Source organism: Miscanthus floridulus, chromosome 3 (genome assembly GCF_019320115.1).
Source record: "Miscanthus floridulus cultivar M001 chromosome 3, ASM1932011v1, whole genome shotgun sequence".
Taxonomy (NCBI): domain Eukaryota; kingdom Viridiplantae; phylum Streptophyta; class Magnoliopsida; order Poales; family Poaceae; genus Miscanthus; species Miscanthus floridulus.
In genome coordinates this window covers 93,587,879-93,614,220 of record NC_089582.1, presented here as the reverse complement: position 1 = coordinate 93,614,220, position 26,342 = coordinate 93,587,879, and the positions used below count along the sequence as shown (strand labels likewise).

Sequence of the window (26,342 nt, the reverse complement as noted above, 5' to 3'; positions counted from 1 at the left end):
TGTTTCTCGGAGTTATTCCTATTTTGCTTTTCGTAAACCAAATTTCTGATGAAAGGAAATATTCATATACTCACACTGCTTTTTCTAGATCTATATTATTGATTAATTTATGACAAATTTTGTGAAGTTCATTTCATTATGTCTTATGCTTAGACACTTTTGGCTTTTTAAAAGCTCAAGAGCACAAGTGCCTAAATTCAGAGTTGACAAATGCATGTGTGTTGACACCGTTTTTTTGCACGTGTTAAAATGTTCGGAATGGACTAATCGGCAAGGGGAAAGTTACTGTATACTTTGATAGCCGATGAAAGCCAGCTTGTAAAGATGACTGCCGATGAAACAGGGAGTATGCCGATGAAGGGAGATTTGAGGACTACTGCCGATGAAACAAGGAGTATGCTAATGGGGGAAGACTTGAAGACTATTGCCGATGAAACATGGGGTATGCCGATGGGAAGAAGGACAGTGAGATTTCCATCGTAATTAAGGCGGACAGGGAAATAGATAGGAGTTGATTTCTTTTTCTATATTTGTTAGAGTATGATTCATGTAAGAGTCACGTGTTTCCTTAGATATGGGCTTGGTGTCCTAGTTGTGTTTGGTTGTGTCTCTTTAGATCAGGGTATAAATATGGAGTGAGGGGCAATGTAAATAAATATATCAATCAATATCAAAACCAATTTTTACTCCTATTTGCATCTACTTACTTTTCGGCGACTTCGTCAATTTGCATTATTTTCTCTTTACGAGTTCTCATTGATTCGGCGAGCTGCATCGCTTCAGTGCGACCTTCGGCGATCCTTGAGTTCCGCGTGAGTACCTCTTGGCCGTGACTTTCGGGCGTATCGCTGTTGTCAGGACCAAAGTGCTCGTATCTTCATCCTTGTCGATTAACAGGTCAAATCGACTGGCACGCCTTGGATACCGATTCGGGTATTAGCCCTTTGTGTTTGCAGATCCACTTTTGCATCAACACATCTTTTGGCACGCCCGGTGGGACAAATCAATCCGATCAATATGTTCAATTCCGAGATCGATGCGGGGAATATTATCGCGGTATCAGAAGAAGATCTTAAGGAAGAATAGAGGTAGGCTATGGAAAAGGCCATAGAAGAATACAGGCAGCTTTGTCTGAAATCGTTTAGCCTGAACAAGAGTGGACAAGTCATCCAGAAGCAAGATTTGCCGTTGCCTCGGCAGGTTACCTTTGACTCCAATCCTGGTAAACTTCAAGAGATAGTTAATTCTGTAGTAAATCATGCTTTGATTAATCATTCCAATGTGTTGTCCAATACTATTCATAATGCTATGGTTCGAACTCTCAAAGAAGGATAAGCGTCACCGCATTATGTTGGGCCTGCCTATCACCAACCAGAGCCGGCATCTGTCAATACTCCATCGGCTCCCTCGGCCGTTGTGGGTACAGAAGTTACTTCTTCTCCAGTATCGACAGGCTTACCTAATATTCAATCTACACCAATACGATCAGATCCGGTACTACCAGGAGGATGAATTCAGCTTAGTACAGATCTATCGGCATCAGCTATGTCAGGCCCTGTGTCTCAGAATAGCCAGATTCCTACTAATTGGTAGGGATATGGTATGCCTCCAGGGTCATCTGCTTTCAATCCTGGATTACCTCAAGTGTTTGACGCAATAGGAAAAGCTCATGTACCATTGGCTGTTTCGTTGATGGCCCAAGTGCCTCAATATGCCACAACAACTACTGTGCAACCAACTCCAGGGGGTTTCCAGATGCCTACGGTTCAAACACCCAGTTCAAATCCATCAGCAAGCTTACTGCCGATACAGCAGAAAGCCCCTGTTATGAGTCAAACTGGGGTTCGGTTTATGCCTCAAGCTGGTTATAATTATCCAACAACGTCAGCAAATTACCAGCCATCGGTGAGTTTTGTACCGATGGGTTCTAATAATGGTTGGTCAGGACAGTTACCTGTTCAACACACAGTTCAGCAAAATCAACAGATTGCAGGGATTCAACAAGGTTATATGCAAGCTGGTGTTCAGAATCAAGCATCGGCAGCTCAGCCGATGAATCTTTTCCAACAGGTTAATGGACCACAAGTAACGGCAAATATGCCGATTGCTGGAGATCGTGGGCCACAAAGATATGTGGAAGGATATCAGCAGGTACCTCCTGTAGAAATTCAGCCAGTTCATCAACAGGAAGCTGATGCTTTTTGGGCCGATAGGATAGCAGAAATTATGAAGGATCAGTTTGGGATAAAGCCCAAGGTCAATACTTATTCTTATCGGACTCCATATCCTCCTGCATATGATTTAATTCCTCTCCCAAATCGGTACAAGATACCAGATTTCACTAAATTCTCCGGGCAGGATGATACATCAACAATGGAACACGTCAATCGCTTCATTATTCAATGTGGAGAGGCAGCTAGCAGAGATGAATTAAGAGTTCGATTATTTTCATCATCTTTGTCTGGATCAGCGTTTACGTGGTTCATTTCATTACCACCAAATTCTATTATTACCTAGGCTGATCTAGAAAAACAATTTCATAAGTATTTCTTTGCTGGAATCCATGAAAAGAAGCTTACCGATTTAGTAAAATTGAGGCAGCGCAATGATGAATCGGTAGAAAGCTTTGTGCAAAGACTACGAGATGTAAAAAAAATAAGTGCTACAGTCTGGTGCTGGATGATCGGCAACTTGCTGATCTGGCTTTCCAAGGGTTATTGCCACATCTTAAAGACAGATATGCTTCTCAGGAATTTGAAAGCCTCAGTCATCTTGTGCAAAGGATCTCCGATCAAGATACTAGAGTTTTTGAACCTAAAAAGAATTGGAGTAAAAAGGTATCATTTGTTGAAGAAGTAGGAGAATCTAATTCTGATGAAGAACCAATTATCGGCTTAGCTGAGTGGGTTAAGAATAAAAAGCCGATATCTTGTCCCTTTGGTCAAAAAGAGCCAGAAAAGTTTACCTTTGATATCACCAAGGCCGACAAAATATTTGATCTTCTGCTTCAAGAGGGCCAAATTAAGCTGTCACCTAATCATGTGATCCCATCAGCAGAAGAGTTGAAGAAGATCTTGTACTGCAAATGGCACAATGCAACTTCACACAGTACAAATGAGTGCAAGGTGTTCAGGCAACAGTTACAATCGGCTATTGAATCTGGGAGAATTAAGTTTGGTACTTCTAATGCCCAAAGGCTGATGAAAATTGATCAACACCCCTTTCCAGCAAATACGTTGGAGGCCAAAGGGAAGACCAAGGTATTGATGTCCGAGGCTGCTGAGAAAAACACATCAGTGGATCCCCAACATCGGATAACTACCGATGATGCAAGAAGTAAGGGGTTGCTGGGAGAAAGCAGTAGTTCCAAAAAACCTCCTCGACCTGGCATTGTGATTACTCATCGAAGGCAGCAGGAGGGTTGGCGTCAGCGTAATGATCGATATCGACAACAGCAAGAAGAAAGATGTCGGGAAGAGTGGCATCGGCATAAAGATCATTAGAGGTGCCCATTTTTTATCCATTGCTGGGAGGAAGGTATTAAATTGCCAACTGTTGAAAATTGCCCTGAGTGCAATGGTTATTATGGGGTCAATCGGTCAGAAAGAAGATTTCAACCTGGCAATCGGGGTTTATTTATCAATGAGCCAATTAGAAGCAGAGCATCAGTACATGATTGGCTGGGGGCAGACTTAGTGTACATGAAAGGCTTGGTAAACGCGCTGGATATTTTCCAAGGAATCAAGAGGAGCTCGAGGAAATGGCAAATGCAAGAGTTCCTGATGAGAAAATATTCTACAGGGACCCTAATATACACCATGCAGAATCAACTAGGACCTGTTATCAGCCAGTTTGGAAAACCAAGTTTCCTCGATGGTGCCCGGAGGGTCTAACAAAGACACAGAGGAGGAGGATGCAACATGTGCGTCAGGAGGATTTATACCAAGAGGAAAATTCCTCCAATGAGAAGTCCGGTTATCAGCAGTGGCAGGTAAAACACAAAAATAAGGGTCCATCGGTAGATGTCAATATGGTATTCATGTTGCCGATGAAATTTTTGGCACTATCTGATAATGAGAAAGAAGTTGTTCTCTCTGATCAAATAGCTCAGTTGACACTAGATCCAATGATGGCTGTTTTTGAAAAACCTACCGATGATGAGAGACAGCATCTTAAGGCTTTATTTGTAAAGGGCAGAGTTGATGGGCAGCCTGTGTCTAAGGTACTTATTGATGGAGGGGCTGCGATTAATATTATGCCTTATGTGATGTATCGGAAACTTGGTAAGGGAGATCAAGACTTGACACCGATATGATGCTGAAAGATTTTGAAGGCAATGTGTCGCCGGCTAAAGGGGCAGTATGCGTTGAATTGACCATCGGCAGCAAAACCTTACCGACGACGTTCTTTGTTATTAACGGCAAGGGTGCATATAATCTGCTTCTAGGGAGGGATTGGATTCATGCTAATTGTTGTGTTCCTTCTACAATGCATCAATGTCTCGTACAGTGGATTGGGGATAAGATTGAGGTTGTCCCTGGTGATTCTTCTTATATCATCGCATCGGCAGAATCAGATACTTATGAGCGAACTAAATGCATATCAGGAGAAGTTTGGGAAAAAGAGTTCCTTAGAGTTGCTAATTATGAAATTCCACCGATCCAAGTAGTCGGTTCTGAAGAAGAATTTTAATGGATAGGTTTGTCGATGATGGAAAATTAGGTCAAGGGTTCACATCGGCAGATGATCTAGTAGAAGTAGATATCGGTAATGGTGATAGGCCAAGACTTACTTTTATTAGTGCTAAGTTAGATTCCAAGTGTAAGCAGCAAATAATTGATGTGTTAAAGGAGTATAAAGATTGTTTTGCTTGGGATTATACTGAGATGCCTGGATTAGACCGATCGGTAGTTGAACATCGGTTACCTATCAAATCTGGATTTCGGCCACATCAGCAGCCAGCGCGCCGATGCAACCCTAATATACTTCCTGATATTAAGGCCGAAATAACTAAATTAATTAAGGCAAAGTTTATTCGGCAGTGTCGATATGCAGAGTGGATCTCTAATGTGGTTCCTGTTTATAAGAAAAATGGAAAACTTCATGTTTGTATTGATTTCAGGAATCTCAACAAAGCCACACCGATGGATGGCTATCCAATGTCGATTGCTGATTTATTGATTGATGCTGCAGCCGAACATCAGATTATCAGCTTTATGGATGGTAATGCAGGCTACAATCAAATATTCATGGCTGAAGAAGATATTCCCAAGACTGCTTTCAGATGTCCAGGTCATGTAGGGTTGTTTGAGTGGGTAGTCATGACGTTTGGCTTGAAAAATGCCGGTGCTACTTATCAGAGAGCTATGAACTTTATTTTTCACGAATACATCGGCACATTAGTGGAGATCTACATTGATGATGTGGTGATTAAGTCTGGAGATATCAGAAAACATCTAGCCGATCTACGAAAGATACTGGAGTGTACAAGGAAGCATGGATTGAAGATGAATCCTAATAAATGTGCATTTGGCATATCGGCAGGTCAATTCTTGGGTTTTATGGTGCATCAGCGGGGCATCGAAATCAGTAGGAAGTCTATTGATGCAATTAACAAGGTGGTTGCTCCTGCCAATAAGACTGAATTACAATCGTTGATCGGTAAGATTAATTTCATTAGAAGATTCATATCTAATCTGTCGGGTAAGATCAAGGCTTTCAGTCCATTACTTAAATTGAAAGCCGATCAGGAATTTGTATGGGGAGCTGAGCAGCAGTTAGCCCTTGATGAAATTAAGAAATATTTAACAAATCCTCCAGTGCTAGTTCCACCTCAACACGGGAAGCCTTTCAGATTATATTTATCAACTGATGATACAGTTATCGGTTCAGCTCTTATTCAAGAATTTGAAGGGAAAGAATGTGTTATTTATTATTTGAGCAGAAGACTAGTGGATGCTGAGACGAGGTATTCGGCCATCGAAAAATTATGTCTATGTTTATACTTTTCGTGTGTCAAATTAATGCATTATTTGTTATCTGCCGAATGTACGGTCATATGCAAAGACGATGTAGTCAAATATATGCTGTCGATGCCGATATTAAGTGGTAGAATCGGCAAGTGGATTTTAGCATTATCAGAATTTGAACTACGTTACGAATCAACTAAGGCAGTTAAAGGGCAAGTGATGGCTGATTTGGTCACTCAGCATTATGATTCAGTGGACTCTTTGGAAGTTGCTCCCTGGACACTTTTCTTCGATGGGTCCACATGTGGTGAAGGAGCAGGTATCAGCATTGTGTTAATTTCACCTCAAGGAAGGAAGTATGAGTTTTCATTGCCGATTGTTGCTACGTCGACGAATAATCAGGCTGAATACCAAGCCTTGGTAAAAGGGTTAGAATTACTGAAGGAGATACGTGCCAATGCTGTTGAAGTCTTTGGTGATTCTATGCTAGTTATAAATCAATTGGCTAGAATTTATGAATGCCGAAGTGAAGCTTTGATTTCGTATTATGAAAGATGTCTGCAGTTGTTGAAAGAATTTAGAGATTTTTGTCTTGAACATATCCCTCGATTGCATAATGAGGAAGCTAATCGACTAGCTCAGCATGCTTCAGGGTATCAACTTATTCAGGAAGTGCTAACATCGGCAGTTAATACCGATGACTGGAGAAAGGAGATTGTCGATTATTTAAAGGATCCATATAAAAAGGTTGAAAGACGTATAAGGTTCCAAGCTACCAAGTATGTGCTCCTCGATGATGAATTATATTATCGAACTATAGATGGAGTTTTACTCAGATGTGTTGGTAGTGATGAATCGAAAACTTTGATGGGTGAAATTCATGAAGGAGTGTGTGGTGCGCATCAATCGGCTTTCAAGATGAAGTGGATGATCAGAAGGAATGGATACTATTGGCCGACTATTCTTGAAGATTGTTTTAAATATTTTAAAGGATGTCAGGGATGTCAAAAGTTTGGTAATATTCAAAGAGCGTCTGCATCGGCTATGAACCCTATAATCAAACCGTGGCCATTCCGGGGATGGGCTATTGATCTCATTGGTCAGATTTATCCGCCGTCGAGTAAGGGACATAAATTTATTCTGGTTGCTACCGATTATTTCACAAAATGGGTTGAGGCAATTCCTTTGAAAAAGGTGACATCGGTTAATATGATTGATTTTGTGAAAGAGCATATTGTTTACCGATTTGGTATTCCTCAGACTATCACTACCGATCAGGGCACTATGTTTACATCAGGAGAATTTGATGAGTTTGCTGTAGGTATGGGAATTAAAGTTTTAAATTCTTCTCCATATTATGCTCAAGCTAATGGTCAAGCTGAGGCTTCTAACAAAGGGATCATCAAACTCATTAAGCGCAAAATTGAAGAAAATCCTAGGAGGTGGCATACAGTATTAAATGAAGCCTTGTGGTCATATCGGATGTCATATCATGGTGCAACCAAAGTAACGCCTTATCAGTTAGTATATGGACACGATGCAGTATTGCCTTGGGAAATTAAAGTTGGCTCTAGGCGAATACATTCTCAAGATCAGCTGACAGCCGATGATTATAATACTCTTATGAAGGATGAGTTGGAAGATGTGGTGGGTCATCGGTTAAGGGCTTTAGTTAGCATCGAAGAAAATAAGAAAAGAGTAGCTAGATGGTATGACAAGAAGGTGAAGATAAAGGAGTTTGCCGATGGAGATCTGGTCTGGAAACTGGTTTTACCGATTGGGACTAAAAGTTCAAAGTTTGGAAAATGGTCTCCTAATTGGGAAGGTCCATATCGGATAAATCAGTTTGTTCCTGGTAACGCATATATTCTAGAAACCCTCGAAGGGGTTGTGTTTCCTAGAGCATTAAATGGAAAATATTTAAAGAAATATTACCCTAGTATCTGGATGGATGCATAAAAGTATAAGTGCCGATAACAGTCCTATCGGCTAGAATTATGCAAGGGTGTCAATGTCTCATAAAGTGCCGATACAATAAACAAGATTACAAGTTCAACAAGGATTGGATAGCTAATATCGCACGTAGGCGAATCTGCTCGGCTTCCTCCATTTCTTTGATATCGTCATCGGCAGTACCCTCCACGGGCTTGAGTTTTTTCTTCATGGCCAAAGCTTTGCGAGCCTGGATATCTCTTTCTTGCTGAAGGGTTTTGATGGCATTGGGTAGCTGGCTTTCTTCTTGTTGAGCATGAGTTAAAGCTGCCTCGATTTCCTTCAATTCAGCGAATAGGGCCATTTTCCTTGCTGATAAATCCAAGATTTTCTGCTTAAGTTCAGCACCCGAAGTCTGCAAGTTGCCGATGCCCTTGTGCTTCTCATCGGCAATTTGTTTCAGTTGTAGCATCTCTTCCTTGAGTTGAGCCTGAACTGCTCTATCGGCAATACGTTGGGCAGCCCGTTGATATTGTAATTGGCGACTCTCTAAATGGGCTGCTGGGAAGAGTACTTCTTCAACATCGGCAGGGACCTGGCCCCGGATTGTTTTGAAAATTGCCTTTGCGGGGTCCGAGTTGGGCGGTATCCTGCTGTAGCAAGTTCAGGAGAGCTTCCAACCTGGACTTAGTTTCTGCCGATATTGTTCCCAGTACAAGGGAAGAACTTGTTTCCTCTCCATCATCTCAGAGATGTCAATAGCGAAGGAGAATAGGCTGTTTGGGGAGTCTTGTTCCTGAGAAAAAGAAAAGGAGGTCGGTTAAGGATAAGTATGAATATTGTAAATCAGCTAGGTTAATCGGTTTACCTATTTCAAGGCAATTTCCTGTGCTTGACTGGAAGAAACAACCTGGAGTGTGTCGTGTGAGGGATCGGCTGAGCTTGCCGATGGGATGTCCTCTGTGACTTCATCAGTGGTTGGCTCTTGAGGTATGATGATCGATGACATTGGGGCAGATGTAGGGATCGGCATGGACCTTTGTCATTTTGGCTATGCCTCGGCATCTGTTAAAGCTTTGCGCTTTGCTTGGGCATCGGCAACGATTGGCTAGGGGGCATCGGCACTTGTTGGTTGTGAAGCTTGGACGTCTGGTACGCTTGCCGATGTACCCAATTGTTGCTGCAAAACAAGTGTAAGGTATGATATTTAACGGATAAAATGAGAAGTCAAGAGAATACCTCTGAAGGTTTGTCAAAAGAAGTGGTGCTTGATATCGGAGGAATTGCCGATGACGATCCAGTGGCAGCTCTTACCCCCTGGTGATTAATGTTAATACAGTTTGTAATCGGTATAAGTAGAAATAAACAAGGTTGTTACCTTGAATGCCTTGACCAAGGTTGTAGCAGCAGCCGATGGAGTGGCCCTAGCTGTAGCCAATCTGGACTTAGAGGTGATGGTCTTGGTACGGATCTTCTGGTCTGTCAAAGCAGTTAAGGTGGGGGCATTGTAGCCGATCGGTGATATCGGGGAAATAGGCTGAAGATTGAAGGGTTTCCCACTTTTGCTCACCAATGGTGCTGGGTTGTTAACCTATCATGAGAGAGTCAGTTACTGATATATGTAGGGAAAAAGCAAAAAGGAGTTAAAAGAAACTTACTGCGTCGTCAGGGATGGCATATTCAGGGTCGATCATGTGCCGATATGTGTGAGCAGAAGTTGCAAACAGTTGTTCCTTCCACTCTCGCCACCATTGCTTGTATGACTCGGTGATGAAGGATACTGGCGTCCAGGTGGATATATCAACATCTGTGATATCGGCATCGGGGGAGAGTTGTACCACCTTGTTCCAATCTGTTCCACAGGTGATTGTTTCCCTGGGTTTGATCACATCGGCAAAGCAGAGTTTGATTGGCAGTTGCCCAAAAGCCAATTGACGGGATACTGCCGATGGGTTGTAAAATTCATATGAAATGTTGGTGTTTTTCCCGCTACCAAATGTATTCACTGAAATTGCCCTGGGAGTAATGATGGCCATCATGAGTTCCTTATCCTGATTCAGGGTGTCATCGGCAAAGTTGAAAAGAAGGGGAAATCTGTTGTCCTCGTCAATATAAGGTACCCAGGCCCTATGATCACGAGAAAGACCATTGTAGAAGTTTTGGAAGAATCTGCCGATCTGGTCTTCATTGGCCTCTGTTCCGGGAAGGACAATTATGGCTTCACCAAAATTAAGGGGTGAGCGTGTTGCCGATTCATCATCCCCAAGCACATGGTCTTCAGCAATTTCTCGTGGGAATTGTTGGGTAAAAAAATCCCATTGCAAGCGTTTGTGCATATGGGCATTCAGCCACATGTTGATAAACCACCACGGGCCTCCTAGGTTGCCGATGGGTTCGCCAAGCAAAAGTTTCTGAGACACTTGATGAAGAAGATGATAAGTGGAGCTCAGAAGGTATCGGCCAAGAGGAAACCTTACGCCATTAGCCAAAAGTTTAGCTGCGGGGAGGAAGGCGTTGGTTGGTCCTACTGATCGACCACAGAAAATAAATTTTTCTAACCACATATTCAAGAATGTGGCATGTTCCCTCTGGTTAAGTGTCCCAGTCTTCTGGTATTCTTGAATGTATCCCGTCCAACCGCCGATGTTGCGGGTATTCACCCTATATTTAGATTTTCTACCATAAATGGAGCCTTCATCGGCAGTTGAAATATCCAAGCCAGTGAGCATGTGGACATCGGCAAGTGTAGGAGTAGCTGGGCCATGTCCAAACATAAAAGTGTTTGTTGTGTCTGACCAGAAGTAAGCAGCTGCAATCATCATCGATTCATTCTTCTGCATATCGGCAATAGATAGCCTAATGCATTGGTCTAATTTCCGTTCTGCCCAGTATACTTGCATCGATCTATTAACCCTCAAGTACCAATCTTTCCACCCTTTGGTGGTTTTGGGCCAAGATCGGAATGTGTCTTTCCATAAATTCAGAGAGAAATTTTGGGCTCTAAAGGGGATTCTGTTAAACTCTGCATTAATCAGATCGGTTGGATCTGGGTTGCCCATTGGTCCTAGGCATTAGACATGCGGCTGGTCAGTTGGAATAACTAATTTGTTGCGCAGTTCCTAAGTTTGAAAGATCCGGAGAACAAAAGAAAGGAAAAATCACCAACTGTATGGATTTGCAAAAACTAGGGGAATCAAAGTAAAGGTAATGGAAGAGGAGCGAACCGCGGGGACATCAAAGTTGACTGCCATTATCTTGAAGAAGATGAAGGCACGAGCCGGAGACTTGAGGTAACGCTGGAGAAGGGTTCTTGTTGGTTGAGGTCGTGCAGTGGTTCGTCGGAGTCGCCGCCGGAAAGAGAAAATGTCAAAGATTGGAGTCTGAGGGTAGAAGACAAGTGTTCCGGAGGAGTCTATTTATAAGCCGCTTGGAGTAGGGGTATTTTGGACTTATCTCTATGCCGCGCGCATGTAGGTCGAAGTGGTTCAGATGGATATGGTAACTGTTTGCACGATGATCAGGGGATTGTACAGATGGGTTGATGGCAAGTAATCATGACTTGGAAGAGATATCGGTACAGGATATTTTAATTCTGAAAATGATAGCATTATCATGTTAAGATCTTGTCGATGGGTTATTGTTTCGGTATCTTAACCATAATCAAGGCAAGAGTGGTTGGCGATTGTGCGATATTTACTGAAGTGCGTGAATCAGGGTTAGATTTGATTGGATTTGATAACAGAGCAGGTTTTGGCTTGGAGAATAAGTTACGGTAATCTGGAGTAAATTTCGGAGCATTAATGGTTTTATACTCCGAAATTGGGGGGCATGTGTTGACACCGTTTTTTTGCACGTGTTAAAATGTTCGGAATGGACTAATCGGCAAGGGGAAAGTTACTGTATACTTTGATAGCCGATGAAAGCCAGCTTGTAAAGATGACTGCCGATGAAACAGGGAGTATGCCGATGAAGGGAGATTTGAGGACTACTGCCGATGAAACAAGGAGTATGCTGATGGGGGAAGACTTGAAGACTATTGCCGATGAAACAGGGGGTATGCCGATGGGAAGAAGGACAGTGAGATTTCCATCGTAATTAAGGTGGACAGGGAAATAGATAGGAGTTGATTTCTTTTTCTATATTTGTTAGAGTATGATTCATTTAAGAGTCACGTGTTTCCTTAGATATGGGCTTGGTGTCCTAGTTGTGTTTGGTTGTGTCTCTTTAGATCAGGGTATAAATATGGAGTGAGGGGCAATGTAAATAAATATATCAATCAATATCAAAACCAATTTTTACTCCTATTTGCATCTACTTACTTTTCGGCGACTTCGTCAATTTGCATTATTTTCTCTTTATGAGTTCTCATTGATTCGGTGAGCTGCATCGCTTCAGTGCGACCTTCGGCGATCCTCGAGTTCCGCGTGAGTACCTCTTGGCCGTGACTTCCGGGCGTATTGCTGTTGTCAGGACCAAAGTGCTCGTATCTTCATCCTTGTCGATTAACAGGTCAAATCGATTGGCACGCCTTGGATACCGATTCGGGTATTAGCCCTTTGTGTTTGCAGATCCACTTTTGCATCAACAATGTGCAGGCCCTATTATTTTGTTGCATGCTGTCAGTAGTCGAGTGCAGTGTTTCCCTCTAGGCCACAGTTTATTTTCTTTGGATTTCAGCAAATAGCAAAAACAAGCCTCTTACTATCTCAGGTTGCCTCTACAGCTTAAATGCCAACTCCATAATACTTTGTTACATTTCTTCTTAACTCTTAAGGCTGATGAGGCCTATGTACAGACAACACTACACCCACTAAACTCAGTAATAAAATTTCTCATGAAAACATTGATATTTGTCATCAAACATAAGGGTTACCTTACAGATCTAATGATATTGGAAAAACAGCTGTAGGATTTGTACCCTTACATAAAAAATTTGATCAGTTAACAACTTGACATCTAAAGCTGTTGAACCCTGGCTGGGGCCACAGCCGAATTAGCTCATGAACATGACCTGATTATCCAAGTTGAGGTCCAAGAAAACTGCTATATTGGACAAATGCATTTATTAGAAAACAACGGAACATGATATTATCAGACAGTATCTACTGTGAACAAAAATACCCTTATGTATCTCTTGCTTTTATTTCTACCAGTCTTATCATTGTGATCTCCACACTAAGCATGCCTTTTTCTTTCCTTTTAAATTTTAAATTATCCCTGCTATATTGAGTGTTTACCAATCACTCGAGACGGGTCAACAACTAGCCGTAAATCATTATAGTGACGGATCAGTATTTGGAATTTAAAATTCTAAAGCATGGTGAAATTAAGATCTAAGGGACACTCCATCATTATACACCGGTTACTACCATTGCTTCCAACGTTCTCAAAGGAACCAACATCGATATGGAATCCCAATGGCACTGGCTCATTGAGATCCTTCCAGCTTGGGTCTCATGAAGTGTCAAGTTCTTGGACTGTTATGCGTGAAGCACTCTTGCCATGTAAAGTTCTTTTAGTTATTTAATCCTCTTGGATTATGAACACCTTTGATAGATCAAGAAATCTATGTAATGGTCTTGTTTTCTTAAATTTGAGAACTTGTATGTTGGGTCAATCAATATACTTCCCAAAATTTTGGTGTGCTACACTATGCTGCATTTATACACATATTTTCACCTATTTTTAAAATACGCCCTGCCTACTCAGATAATTTGATGAATTTTAGAGTTCGGCTACAGCCATAGCATCTCAAGATCTAGTAATTGTTTATACTTGACTACTCTAATGACTTGCTACCTTTCTTTCTTTTAACAAAAAGAACATCCTAGGAAGGTGCCCAACCGCGACCACCTTCCCACCCTGAGCACCCGCAGTGGTGAGTCGACCCATCTCAGATAAAGGCAGCCACGTCAACTGAGCCCATGAGTCGACTCCTTGCCCAAAGGTACCATAGGGCCCACGGCAAATTAAGAAACGATAAACAGCGTGGCCTTTGTTTCTTTCATCGTACTGCTTTCTTCCACCTCCGGCGGTTCTAAATGCTGAAGTGTCGCAACATGCCTGGTTCAGACTCCGAGTGGTTCTGCCATTGAGTTTCAGCGTTGAGGCCCCTTTAAACATTTTGCTTCCATATGCTTATTTTTCCATCATAATATCTTGTAATGCCCACATCTACCTGCTGCCCAGGTTAATCGAGGGGTAGCTTCTCCACCAGACATATCCATGGACATCACCAAGCTAACCCAGATTCTTGGTATCAAGCCAATCTCATTTTAAGATGGAGTCAGAAGTACACTTGATGCAGAAGCCAGTACATGACACTTCCTCAACAGTTCGCTTGAGTTCCTAGGGAGTTGCTTGCATTCAGATATGAAAGTGTGACATAGAAAATCACATTTAATTTGCGAAATTTCAGTAACAGTAGATGTCTGTTGGATCTATGTGAAATATGTAACTTTGTACCTACTAAACACTAATGACACCATCGATGTTACTGCCTAGTTGTACTGTACCATTATGAATAAAAATGATATCCATTTTAAATCATTTTTTCCCAGAAGTATGTAACTGTATTGTGCATGTATATTACAATTTACACATAATGTTACCCTCATGTATTTTTTTAGAGTTTGAAGGCTTTGCCCGTCGTAGCATTAAACAAAGACAATATCATTCAATTACAGCATTCAGGTGGATCTACCCTCATGTATTTTGTTTGTTTGGTATTTTCAGATTTGTTGCTGCCTAATATTTGGCTTTAATTTCTAACCCAACCTTAGTGAGTTAGTATTCTATATAGTGTGTAACCCTGTATTGGATTGAATAGAAGTGCTGGCTTTGGTACTGCATTACTCTTTCTTTTACTTTTAATGAAATGATACGCAACTCTCATGCGTGTTCGAGAAAGAAATATATGCTCCACCGTATAAATTGGAAGCTATATAAATTTAAGTGTAAATTTGGAAGGTGTATAAGTTCTCTGTGGTCCTAATTGAGCATATAACTTTGTTCTATCCAAATGAGTTCATAATTTAGAACTTCTCACTGTCTGACAAAGGGTACGGAAATACGCCTCACACAAACCACTGAATAATTGGCAGACTCAAGTGGGTTACCAAAACCTTTTGTTTTATATTTGTTTTTTTACTATTTAGCTTGGATAAAAATTGTTACAAAAAAGGTTAATACAGATAAGTGATAGGCATGACTAAGTTTGCGACAACCAATAGGGCATCAGTATAAGTATTTGTCACTTTTACAGGTGGAGCAGCATTCCAAGAATCTCAGAGCTATCTTGTGACAAATTCAAGGAATTGTGTATTTTGTAAATATTAGAGACACAAGCACAAAAAAAATTAAAATAGTTATTCTAAAACAATGATAAGATTGCATAGGATACACATACAGACTAACAAGTATTATTGGGGGCAGTGAGACTGGAAAACTACCTTCTCCATGAAAAATGGCCTCCTGAAGAAGGAAAGCCATCACTTGTGCTGATCTTCTGAGACGTTTTCTTTTCATTATTCCCATTACCATCAAAGTATGGGAGGACACGGTGGTAGCAGGCATATAACCATACAAATGCATTATCGCTGCTATATATATGGTCTAAGTACTACCACGTGAAACGGTTCCACATAGACTGATACCCCACGACAGAGTCAGTAAAAATAATATTGCATATTACAGCCACCATAGTATCCCTCGTAAATGCTAAAGTGCAGCCTGTCCGAACTTTATTTAGTTATTACTGACAAGGAACTCACATGGATACCCAGCACTGATACTATGCTAGCTACGTAAAAACTTAACCACAATGACAATTGTAGAGGACCTCGCATCACAATATAACTGGTATACAAATTGCGCCGCTATTTATTTGGTGAATGTAAGAAATAACTTAATCATGCGTAGCCAAGTTGTGGACAGGCCTATGCCCTTGAAATTTGAATAAATCCGCAAAAGTTGAATATTTATTCAACTCTTCTTATTTCAATAACTATCTCAGGGCCTCTCATAGGGTAGTGGGCGCATTACAAGGATATACAATATGATTTATGCCACCATAGTAGGAATTAGGATAGCAAAGATGGTCATGGTGAGCTCATCTTCATCTAAGCACATATTGAGAGTGTCAGCTTCTTGCTTCTAACAATGTACTCCGGCTCCTGCTTGATGTTTTCTTCGATAGTCTCCAGCTTGCAGCACTTCTCTCAGGCTTTTTCTTAAAATGTTGAAATAGGTTGGCATTTGAATAGGGGGCTTATGCGGGCAATTAGCGTTGAGTGTGGAGTGTCTTGTTGTGAAGGGGGATATAGGCGATTAACAACGGGTTTAGAGGGTGGGTGCGCGCCATTATCGGCGGCACTGAGCAACATTAAGGGCCGAGGGAATCAGGTTTGTGGGGGACAGCAGCGGCAACATCCGGCCAATGGAGGTGACATCACGAGCGGTGAAGTGGGGCAGCGGTGCGACGTGTGGTGGGTGGTGGTGCAGAAGAGACAGCGGCATGACGCTTAGAGGACGTCACCAGTGTGCGGGAAAAGGAGCGTGGGTGAGTGGCCACTGGCGGTGCGCGCGGCTTTAATTTGCATGTAGTCTGCTATGTGTTTTCCTGGTTGCATGGGTGTGGAGTAAATCTAGCTAACTCGGCCGCACCCAAGCAACCGGGAAGTGGAGGCGGCGTGGAAGAAAAACACTGGCGGGTCACGAGGTGGGGAGAGCGTCGGCCATGGTGCGCTCCCTGCACGAGCTTGAGTGGAGGGAGGAAAAAGGAGGGGAGAGGGGTTCGCTTGACGAGGAGGCGTGCGAGCGGCCATGCCCCAAAAGAAGAAAAAGGAGGGGTCCGGTACGGGGCGAGGGTGAGAGTCGAGAGCCGATAGGGTGCGGGAAAAGAAGAGAAAACGAACTGTGCGAGTGAACAAGGCGAGTGCGGCATAGCCAAACGAGAGCTGAACGCAAGTGGGTCCCGGTATCGACAGCGTCCGTAGGTGTCGATGCGTGCGTAGCGCGGTCAAACCGGACACTGGGATTGGGACATGGTGTCAGTTTAAGCGTTTCGATCACTCCAGACTACTCGAATAATAACTTTTCTGCACTCATTTTCCTCGTGCACTGTGCGCTTCTCATTTTCCTAGCCTCTGGTCCGCTCTTGATCCTCGCCCTCGTCCCCGTACCGGACCCCCTCCCTTCTTTCTTCTTTTGGGGACACGGCCGCCCGCACGCCTCCCTCGTCGAGCAAACCCTCTCTCCTCTCCTTTATTCCCCCCTCCACTCGCTTGCGCAGGGAGTGTGCCATGGCCGACTATATCCCTACAGCGTGAACCGACAATGTATCACATCCATGTCGTCTCCACTTCTGGTGTGTTGCGCCCCATCTCCGTTCGCCACTATAAGATGCCCTTGGTCCTTGCTCTTCTTCTTCATCCCCATCCCTCTCGAATCCGAGCAGAGCTACGAGATCCAGTCGTCATTGTGGAACTAGGTTCGTCTGACAGAGGTGATGGTGTAATTTGAGAAGGGATCTGGTTTTTAAATAAGTTCAAGTCTACCGTTGGTTAGTTTGGTCTTAGAGTTCACGATGTTTGACTTCTCAGTCTCCTATTTCTGGATCTATTGGTCATACGCCATATTTTGGATAATCATTATTTTGTTGTTGCTCCATTGCCCTCGTCTATCCCGACTTCTAGAGTAAGCCTTGGTTGTACTAGGTTGCTTTTAACTGTGTAACTTTAAATCTTGGTGTAATTTAGTGTTCGACGCCATGTAATCTTTCGTGTAATTCTAGATTTACGAAATATGTTGTAGCTTCATCTAAGAGGAGTGGATCCTAATTCGCTCTTTTATAAACCCTCGCGTTACGAGACGTACTTGTGTTGTAGTTTTTGCTCTTTCCACCTATAATATAATCATAGGTAATGTTGTGCTTTGAATTTAAGTGTGTTAGTTGTTTGAGCCCAACTCCATCAAATACTTCTTTCCACTAACATATCATTGATTTGCTAGCCTAAAATAGGCACCATGTAATGACAACCAACCTCTATGTTCGTTTACAATATTGTAATGAAAAAAGCTATGTTACATTTTCTTCCCATATTTTTCTATTTAATGTACCAAATAGACTAACCTTTCGTAACAACGCGATGAGAAAATATATTAGACATATGAGCAACATTTTCCAAGATTTTTCCTATACCAAGCATATCACCCGCAGCGAAGCGCGGACAGCAGTGGCTAGTATATTATAATTATATTGGTATCATGATACTTACCTATAAGATGGAAAATGTAAAAAGAACCGAATATTTAGATACTGCAGTAAATTCGAACATTTAGTTAAAATGAAGTTTGCACATATATCATTTGTATTTGTATATTGCCCATTTTTAGGTTCATACGGAGCCTTAGATTTTTTTTTTCAGTACGAAATATTGCAATATGTGCAGTGCTAGGTTCATGTAGTGCATAGACATATCATCTGCAGCAAGATTTCTAACTGATGAAATCGTTGTGTTGAGAAATACGGTTCCAAAAAAGTATGCATTAGCTTATAGCCATAAGGAGATCTGTAAAGAGATTGCCATCTGTCACTTGAAATGCCTGTGCAAGCCAAAAATTGAAAAAACCAGGTCACAGCTCCGTTGCATTGTGAAATAATGGTGCAGTGGTAAGGCGTGCAGTTCGACAATAGCAGCAGATACTTTAGTTTAGTCATGGAGCAATATAAGAGGGTGTTTGGTTCTTTAGTCGCTCCTAAAATTTATGTCACATCGAATATTTAGATACTAATAAAGAGCATTAAATATTGATTAATTACAAAACCAATTACATAGATGGAGGCTAATTTGCGAGACGATTTTTAAGCCTAATTAATCTGTGTAGCAACACGTTGTCAAATCATGGACTAATTAGGCTTAAAAGATTCGTCTCGTAAATTAGTCGCAAGTTATGTAATTAGTTTCGTAATTAGTCTATATTTAATACTTCATGCATGTGTCAAAACATTCGATGCGATAGGAATTTTAGGCGGCCCCGTAGAAACCAAACACCCCCTAAGACATGTGAGGAGTCTAGTAAACAATAAGTACCGACTGAAAGCACAAGCACCAGTATATTTACACTAACACCCTGTTCGCTTGTTGGTTTCAGCCAGGCTTATTCAACCAGCCAACAGTGTTTTCTTCTCACAAAAAATCAGCACCAACCAGCTCAAATCAGCCCAGATACCAACCAACGAACAGGCCGTAAGTATCAATGAATGCAGGGCTTATCTTTGGTTACACAATGGCGGCACGTATTTCATGTGTTTGAAATGCAACCATAATAGATACCTCAGTTCCATTTTATTTAGCGCGCACGTATATCAAGATTCAAAGGGTAGTTTCAAAGGATTGTTATATTAATCGTATAGTTCAAGATAGTCTCTTAAGTGGAATTAGCAAGCTATCAGTAGATTAAACAATGCAACAATGTTACTAATCGTTTTGGTGGGAAAATATTTGGGACTCAACTTGAATAACATTTGACAGTAATAACTTCACCTAGAGATATCAAGCTTTGCATGTGGCTTTTTCTTGACGTGCATTATCCTTGTGCATTGGATGTTTGCAAAGCCGTTTGTCAGGTTTGCATCGCCCCCTTTTGCTTGCAAAAATGAACCAAAGTACAGGGACTAATCACTCGTGGTTCCATGGTGAGCTCTGTCATTGCAAAAAGCTTATGCTCCTTCACCAGCACCTCCTTCAGCTTAAACATAAAAGGCACAGGGAAGTTGGGGGAGGGTTTTGCAGTGCGTTCGGCTGTTCCAGTCTCGCGTTCGGCTGGTACCTTCGGGCACTGTAGCTCGGGTGGTTGTGGATGTTTGAATAGTGTTCTGTGAGGGAGAATAAGCTGAAACAATCTGAGACCGGAACAGCCAAACGCACGGTATGCTGCGACGCCGCCAGTACGTCAAGGCGATCTCTGCATCTTTGATTTGTTTGAGAGTTAGAGAAGTTGCTTCTGTGTTCATGCCGGTTGCAAGGCCTACGCTGAAATTAGATTGAGAGGAAAAAATTATCTAGATAGAAGATTTCGAATTGAGGACGCAAGCAAGACATGGACAAGGATAAAGTTGCCACCTTGTTATAGGCCTCTGGGTCGACGAAGTCTGGGCCTAGTGCTGGTTTGGTGAGCGGCTTCGCTTGGAGTCATTTTGTCAAACAGCCGCCGGTCGTCGTCGATGTCGTTCGGGCTACTGGATCATGCCACGTCGCCTGTTAGCCCATTAATCGTCTGATTCGGCGAACAAGCGATGCTGACCGTCCGATCGCGGTCTTCGCTGGCCTCCTACCCGACCCGGGTGTCACGAATGCTCCCGAACCCTACCCACCCGACTCACCCCCTCCGCCTCAAACTGTTGCGCCGCCAGCTGCTCCCCCCTTATGCGGTGCCGCTCCCTCCGCTTCCAGCCGCCGCTCTCGCCTACCGCGGGTCTCTAGACACCGAGCTTGGCACTAGCACGGCTGCCGAGTAGCGTCCCTGCTCGGTCAATGCCGTCAGGGCCGAGACACGAATCGGCGCCGTGGTTCCTTATCTTCGCGGCGTACAAAACCCCCCCCCCCCGTTCTCCATCTTCCTACAGCCTCCTCTTGTGGGCGTCGCGGCGCGGTCGTCCCTACTCCCGTCCGACGGTCCGAGTTCGACGACGCCCGAGTGTTTCTGCTCTACCACACGCCGTCGCTACGCCGTGGCCGGTCTACAGCCCCGCGGACCCGCGCCGCCGGCTATCCACGTGGCCCGTGCTCCGCTACGCCGTAGCTCTGCCCGACCCTCGCTCCGACATGTCGTAGCCTGTCCACAACTCCTCTCACCGCCGCCCTCCTCGTAGCTACAACGGAGACGGATTGGGCTCTATCCCAATTCTGGCAAAGCACCGCCACCATGTGCGTCCGCTCCGGCAGCTCCGGTGCTCTCCGGGTCCCGGGCCCGGCCAGGCGTGTGGGCAGCTCCTGCGCCGCCTTCCCACACGCACGTGCATGCATCACGCTGCCCGGCGCAGGGCCGAGAGCTGGTCGACGCCTCGAGGGTGTCTATGCCGCGGCCGCCGCGTGCTCTGCTGTGCTGCTAGCTTGATGACGTCAATATGACATTATGCCTACGTCATATACTCCCTTTTCCACTTGGAAATATATCCTGAAATACATAAGTACACCCCTTCCGCCGCGTGCCTTAGGACGAGGGCGTGTTGGTTGGGTGTTCGACGTACGTAATGGCCTAATGCCGTGCCCATTGCAACTATACCTTCGTGTTCATCAGGCTGCTTTTCCGATCGTAAATTTCCAGCCAGAACAATATTTTTCTCTCACACCAAACCAGCCAGCAGTAATAATCCACTATCATATACGATCGTTTCAGCCCCAGCCGAACATGCTATTGTTAGTTGATGCTTTCCACGAAGGTCTGAAGCACTGCTCCTATAAATGCAAGGTCAGTGTGTAACGTGTAAGAAATCCACGCTAATTATTTGACGAAATTGTTGCTAGCTTTATAAATCTTTTACGTTTTATTAATTAATCACAAGGGCCCCTTTCGTTTTTGTCAGGATAGTGTGGCAACCCGTCTATGAAGTTGTGGGATACCTTGTTTAGTTTTCTGATATACTATCACAGACACATTCTATACTGTTTTTGACAAGAGTTTTGGAGATATAAGTACTCAAATATAGATACGAACTTGTAGGCTCTCAATTCAGCTAAACACTAAATCTATTTAGTTTGTGTTGTCACATATTGGGAGCAAAATTTAGCTCCATTCCTGGTAATCGTTACCTCAGGCGTGCCATTTATTTATTCTTCAATGCAAGTCGTGAGAAGAAATCTACTTAAATTTCAAGCAATACTCAATTTCAGATCAACTGCATTTTAATTATTACAAATACAATAAATTATACTAAAGCTCATGGATTCACGTCTTCATCAATCTTGTATTGCTCCCTCTTTTTTTTGGTAAAGAACTTAGAGAAGATATCTAACACCCTAGAGCTTCCTATTGGGCTTCAATAGTACATTATTTAACCACATAGACCAACAAAAATGACATGGATTATCAAAGATGGCGTTTTTGGTGCTTAACTAATTCCGTTCGTTTTCATCAATATCAGCAATGAACTACATAACAAATGCTACGTATTTAGAGATGACAAAATGTCTTATAATTTGTAATGAAGGGAATAATATATATTTGAAGTAAGATACTTAGAACACTATAATAGAAATTTTGAAGGGATTTCACCAAGAGAATCGTTCATGAGAGCCTAACGCTATAACACTAAGTTTCATTATTTATAAATAATTTCACTGCAACATGATAATAAACAAGCTAGTCCAAGCACAGGACAAAAGCTTGTTTCGTTTAGTTGCCTTTTTGCTACAGACGTGGAGCAAGAGTGTGCTAAAAACCTAAATTCCATGCCTATTCCTCCTTTATTTCCCTCTTCTTTCCTTCATCCAGCTTCCTCTCCAACCTCACATTCTCAAATGGGTTGCGGCCTGTAGATTTTTGCAATATACCTAAATACAGGGTGGCCATTTGTAGCTAAACCTGGTAATGAGCTAAAAACTGCACCATACCCACACCAAACCATACGATAGATGCGCGTCAAACCACACTACCTCCACCCCATCGCTCCTCCCCCCTAAGCCAATCCAAACCAAACCCAAATATTATTTGACACCAAAACAATCCAAACCACTAAACCATGGTTTGAAACCATTTTAAACACATTTTTATTACGCTGCTCGTCCCTAGCGGCCTAGCCGGTTTAGTTCGCGTCTGCAGCAGCGCCTAACGCAGCCCATCTCCTAGCATCGAGAGTAGGTATGCCTGGTCATCAACCAACAGAAAAGGAGGTTTTGCCAAAACAACAATGAACAGAGAAGGAGTTTAGGAGTGTAGAGGGCATCCAATTCCATGGAGGATGCGCGAGACGGTGCTGTCGGGGTTCGGCGATAGCGGCGGCGGCAGGGATGACAGCGACGATATGGCAGCAGCGGGCCGACGGCAACGGCGGCAGTAGCGACACCAAGGTGCTGCACGCCTTCCACATGGGTTTTGTGCAGGTGCACAGCTTGCTGGATCAGAACCTCTACGCCGATCTCCTCGCTTTTTGCCGCATCCAATGGCGAGCTGACCCAATTACCCAACTAGCTCAGCTGCTCAAAATAAAAACCAAACCATATAAACCGGTTTTGGCCAGCTTTATTTGTAGCGAGATTGCCTTGGGTGGCGGGGGGTACGGTGAGGGTTGTCCACTAGTCTTGAGGGCCCAAAGAAAGATATTAGGCCATGGTGAACTAGCCTAATTATTATTTCATTCATTAATCATTTTATTTACATTTCTATACATGCCGAAATGGTCAAGTGGCCCGACTTGAGCCCATCTTGAAAACTCCGTGCAGATAGGTGTCCATGGGTGAGTTCTGACATAGTTTTTTTTCCTTCCAAACAACTCGGTCTTTTTGTTGGCCCACTTACAGTTCACTTTAGGTCCCAAAAACTCGGCTTGTTGTTGCTCTGCTTATATTAAATTTAAATGATAGAGTAGTGCTCCGGCTGATTTTCTTCAAAAACAACAACCAAAAAAAAAAACCCTACATGTCCATGCAGTAGGGCTGCCTAATTAATGACTTTTGAAGGTGCATGCTTATCCATGTGAGAACTAAACATTGGAGCCAACAAGCACAACTGGGCTGATAAAGCAAGAGCTAGCTATCTTATAATGGATGTCTAAATAAAACGTGTAGTGCAAAGCTTTTTGCGTGCGGCCGCGAGTGATAAATAACGGCAAGCATTGCTAGCGCACCTTCACCTTGCGGCGGCGTATGATGCTCGTGTATACTCCCTCTAGCCGGCAATAAGTATCGTCTTTGAGTTTGTGGCCAACATATCCTTTTGAAAAATTCTGTTTTTCTTTTTTGTTTTTATAAATGGTGCGACCATATTTTCTTCTTAATAGTAGTTTCAAATATTAGTACAATTTTGGTACATTTTGAATGCATCTTAATTGTGACCAGAGGCATTATGACTAAGTATATACTCTCAACATTCCGAATTATAAGTCATTTTAGCTTTTCTAATTGTTTTTACTATGTACTCCCTCCATCCTAAAAAGAATATAAATCTTGTATCCTGAGAAGTCAAAGATTCTTAATTTTGATCAAATATATATAGAAAGTATTGATGTTTATGATGTGTAATAAGTATCATTAGATTAATCATGAAATATATTTTTCATAATAAACCTGATTAGAGATCCAAATGTAGATAATATCTTCTATAAACTTAGTCAGACTTAAGATTCTGTGACTCCTCGTGAAATAAGATTTACATTCTTTTTGGGACAGTGGGAGTATCATTGTTCTAGACATAGTGTATATCTAAATGCATAATAAAACCTATATACATCTAAAAAGCCAAAACATCTTATAAGCCGGAGTGGAGGGAGTATTACTTAGGGGCTAAGCATTGTCTCCTAGTGTTCTTTTGTCTCTTTAGGCCAATATCGATGAGAGTATCGTAGCCATTAAATAAGCTACCAGCTTAACAAATGTACTGATATGTCGCATTATAAATGAGGAAAGAGATGTGATGAGTTTTATGGATATAAAACTGTTTTCAACGTACGAGAGTCTTCGAAAATGGAACATAAAACACTCACTGAAACTGGAATTTCCTTGCAAGTCTATAGACGCACTGGACAGCATCACATGAATAGTGCGCTCGGCTTTGTTGTGCCGTATGTTGTACGGTGCTTCTCCAAATATCCCCAAGATGGCCAGATGACGAGTCGTTAGCTTCCGTTCGGCATGTTTTGTCGAGTCTTTCACGGATCCCATATAGTGGCGCAGTTATCCAAGTTTGCGCCTGGTCATGGGAAGATACGAGCAATCATCATCAGTTCATCAGCGTCTTTACAAAAGCCCAGGGCGATCAAGTGGTTACATAATTAAACCTTGACCTCCAGTACACAATCCATTCGGATTCAGACGCTTAAATGCTAGCAAATCAGGAATCCAGTACTCCCTCCGTACTAAAAAAAAATAAAGTTATTTTAGACAGCGACATGGTCTTCAAAACATAACTTTGACTACTTATTTTTATAAAGATATTTATAAAAAAGTGATATATGTAAATTCTTATGAAAGTATTTTTTAAGACAAATCTATATATATGGTTTTTATATTTTTAAATTCAACAACTTAAAAGTTATTTATGATTTATATTTCTAATGTTTGACCCAAGCTTTGTCGAGATGACTTCATTTTTAAGTACGGATGGAGTACTAGTTTTCCGGTTCTTTCTTAGAAGATCACAAATCTAGCCAGAGATTAATAATAATGCTCAAGGTGCACACACGCATGCACGGTTTCTACAGGATGGATGAGGATGAGCAACTGATGGCAAGCATTATTATCATCATGACGACAAGATCAAGATCGACGACGACGAGCGATGAGGGAGCAGATCAATCGTCCACAACGTGGATCGGATCGATCAGAAGACCAAGAACCGCTTCTTCGTCTTCTTGCCTCCGCCGCAACCGCCGCCGCCACGGGGGCTGCTCGTGCTCCCGGTGATGGAATCGGCGGCGGCGAGGTTCTTGGCGATGAGCTGCCGCGCCCGGCGGCTCCTGATCTCCACCCTCATGCTCTCCGTCTTGTCCACCTTGTCGTAGCACGCCGCCGCCGCCGCCGTCTTCCTCCCGCCGCCGGCCCCGCCCAGCTTCTCCTTGATGCCGTCCACCAGCCTCCCCATCAATCGCCGCCGCCCGCCGCCGATCGAGCTGCTCCCTGAGATTATATCCCTGCACCAAACTGAAGACCGCCGAGCACGGCACAGCCGCGACGGTGCTTTAGCATTCCTGATGCACGACGCGAGAGACTGGTGGTGGGAACGACAACGATGAGGAGCTAGCTCATCTGCGTACGGGATGGGAACGAAGCCGCGCGCCGCCGCGGAGGAGGAGGAGGAGTACGCACGGCAAGGCTGGTGAATGGGTGATCACTGATGGATGCGCGCCCGCTGGTCAAACGCGCCGGCGTTTAATGCAGATGCAGTTGGGTTCGCGTGAGAGCTAGTATAGCCAAAGGCTCTCAGCACGACGCGCACGCAGCGCAGGCAAGACCAAGGCATCCATCTCCTGCGGGGCTGCGGGTACGGTTACTTACTGCTACCCGATAGCGATAGCTATAAGCCTGCAGGGCGCACAGGCTGGCTCGCGGCCAGCCGGCCAGGTGCCACCGTGCGTCCGTGCCAGGTCAATTTGCCAGCAGAGGTGAACCATGAACAGCGGGCACGGAATATGACCGGGAGTTAGAGAGTTGTCTCCTTTTTTTTTTGAAACTACTAGAAGTGGTGGCATGGCATGAAATTTATAAAGAGAGAATAGTTAAGTTT

At 43.1% G+C, this 26,342-nt stretch overlaps 1 protein-coding gene across 1 annotated transcript; it reads right to left on the bottom strand.

The window, feature by feature from the left end:
- Positions 1-24,849: 24,849 nt before the first annotated feature.
- Positions 24,850-26,073, bottom strand: LOC136546147 (uncharacterized). The gene is made up of 2 exons (XM_066538119.1): positions 25,873-26,073; positions 24,850-25,759 (listed from the first exon to the last, which is right to left on the bottom strand). Exon 2 carries the CDS (start codon positions 25,698-25,700, stop codon positions 25,440-25,442), a length of 261 nt encoding a protein of 86 aa, XP_066394216.1. The 5' UTR covers positions 25,701-25,759; positions 25,873-26,073; the 3' UTR covers positions 24,850-25,439.
- Positions 26,074-26,342: the final 269 nt, after the last annotated feature.